This window comes from Poecilia formosa, unplaced genomic scaffold (genome assembly GCF_000485575.1).
Source record: "Poecilia formosa unplaced genomic scaffold, Poecilia_formosa-5.1.2 Scaffold21, whole genome shotgun sequence".
In the NCBI taxonomy this organism is placed as follows: Eukaryota; Metazoa; Chordata; class Actinopteri; order Cyprinodontiformes; family Poeciliidae; genus Poecilia; species Poecilia formosa.
Window position 1 is genome coordinate 3924487 of NW_006799960.1, and position 2257 is coordinate 3926743.

The 2257-nt window shown below is 38.6% G+C and overlaps 1 protein-coding gene across 1 annotated transcript in view; it reads right to left on the bottom strand.

Moving 5' to 3' along the window:
• The window catches only part of rpl30 (ribosomal protein L30), a 9037-nt gene that overhangs the window by 975 nt on the left and 5805 nt on the right, over positions 1-2257 (bottom strand). Inside the window, exon 4 of the mRNA XM_007547784.2 lies at positions 884-1014. Coding sequence (XP_007547846.1) covers positions 884-1014 — 131 coding nt within the window. The remainder of the gene's footprint in view (positions 1-883; positions 1015-2257) is intronic.

Sequence of the window (2257 nt, forward strand, 5' to 3'; positions counted from 1 at the left end):
GGACCATTTTAAGAGACCAATTTGCCAAAAACAAATTTTTATAAACACACGTGTTCAAACTGCACTTTTAGAACTAAATAATAATAAATGATTGGTTGTTTGCATGTAACAAGACCCTTCTTTAGGAATGACTGCAGCAAATGTTCCTGCTGGTCTTACTGTGCTGCTCTGAATATCCGAGTCATTCAAAGAACAGCGAACTTTGATTGGAGGGGAAAGCAAAGTGGAGAACAGCAAGCTGGCTGATCAGCTAAAATGACCAGAAATGCTTTAAAATGGAATATAAAACCTTAGAGGCATAAAATAAAATAGAAAACTACAATTTCAGTGGTTGGAAAAAAATATAAAATGGAGAAACATGAAGTACCCAAGAGCTGCATGTTGAATGAAGGAGGCCTAAAGTTACCAGTGAAAACTCCATCAATAAGACACTTAAGTCAAGATTTTAGCATGAACTTCTATTGTTGAAAATAAAAGGTGTTGAAAATGTTTGAATTTGATCCAGGTTTCCTGGTCTAAGGAGAATTGGAGCAACATCTTGTTCGATGATAGAAAATTTGTTCTTTTTAGACCCCAAACAGAAAACGAGCTGAAGCCCAGACCAGCAAGATCAATATTACAGAGTAAACAACAAGCAAATATTTGGTATTCAAGCATGGTTCAGTCGACACCATGAAATAAAGTCGTCTATTCTTCTTAATGCAAATATAGAAATAATTGATACACTAATTTTGAACTCTGACTTAAAAATCTACTAGATTTCATTTCTAGGTGATGATATGAGTCGTCAACTTCTCAGTGACAACCCAACAGAAAACCTGAGGTGATTTCTGAATGAGCTGCTTCTGTTCAACAGGGCGGATGAGAGGCTGCAGCTCCTTACCGGGGTCAATGATCGCCAGTGTGCACACCCTGTAGTACTTTCCGCAGGCAGTGCCAAGCTCAATGTTGTTTCCACTGTAGTGGTGGACACCGGTCTTGGCCAGCATGGCGTAGTACTCGATCTCTGACTTCCTGAAACCGAAAGAGACGACGGAAATGTGAGGCAAACTAAATGCAAATACTGTAAAATTAGCAAGACAAATTCCCAGGCAACAAAACGCAGCGACTTTTTGGCTATATTTAGCAACATTTCAAATAAAAACAAAAAACAAAAAGAACTTAACGTCAGGCTTATTAAAGATTGGTAATCAGTGATCGGACAGAAAACTGCAAGCGGTGCACCACTACTTTAATTACAAAAAGAAAAAAGTCCATTCTATTATTGGGTAGCTATTTAATCATATAAATAAAACTCCAATATTCCTAAAATTGTTAATCAGGATTTCAAGCAACATATTGAACTCTTAGCAATGTCAGCAGTGTGATTTTAAATTTGTACCATTTTTCCAAACGGGGCCATATTGTATCTGAAACAATGCATGATATGCATGTGTACATCACTTTAACATATACGGTAACTCCAATTTTTCTACATTCTTGAGCAGATATAGAGTACTTAACCAAAGATTTAGTTTATGAAGACCCTCAACTTGAAATCACCAATGTTTCACTGCCTTTAGATCTATTGCATTATGCCAGCCTTCTACTTCCACTGGTTTTACTATCTTTTAGCTTGTCTACTTTTCTGTATGCCTTATACTTCTATCAGAAGTTTGCAGAAGTGTGCAAACTTCTGCTTCTTCAGAAGCAGAAGTTCTGCTTCTTCAGAAGCAGAAGTTCTGCTTCTTCAGAAGCAGAAGTTCTGCTTCTTCAGCTGTTTCAACACGGCTGTTTTGCTAACCCTATTACGTGTGGTGAAGTTCATAGCTGGTGAGACACCGACTTAATTTATAATCGGATTTACAAACCTAGATCCTGCATGTTATTGTTTACATAAGGAAATTTCGCGCATGCGTACAATGCTGGAGGGCAAAAAGGCTATTCCTTTACATGCCATCCATAGCCGCGCCACCGCCACATTATAATTCCGTTATCTCAATCAAACTTAGAAATGTAGATATTATTAATTTCGTGCCGTGCTTAAAAGCAATGGGAGAAACCATGGACCTTACCAAGCTCCGCCCAGAAACGCCCCCAAAAGTCCCATGTGGCAGCATGGCTCACAAACAAAGCCTCGCGGAGCTTAGTTTCTATGTAAACATGGCGTCTTTCATTTCGACTGACTCTCTGCAGAGTATTTCTGAGTCGATTAGTGTAGCATTTCTGCCGGATTTTCACAAAATATCAGCCACGACAATGGACAGGGGAACCAATA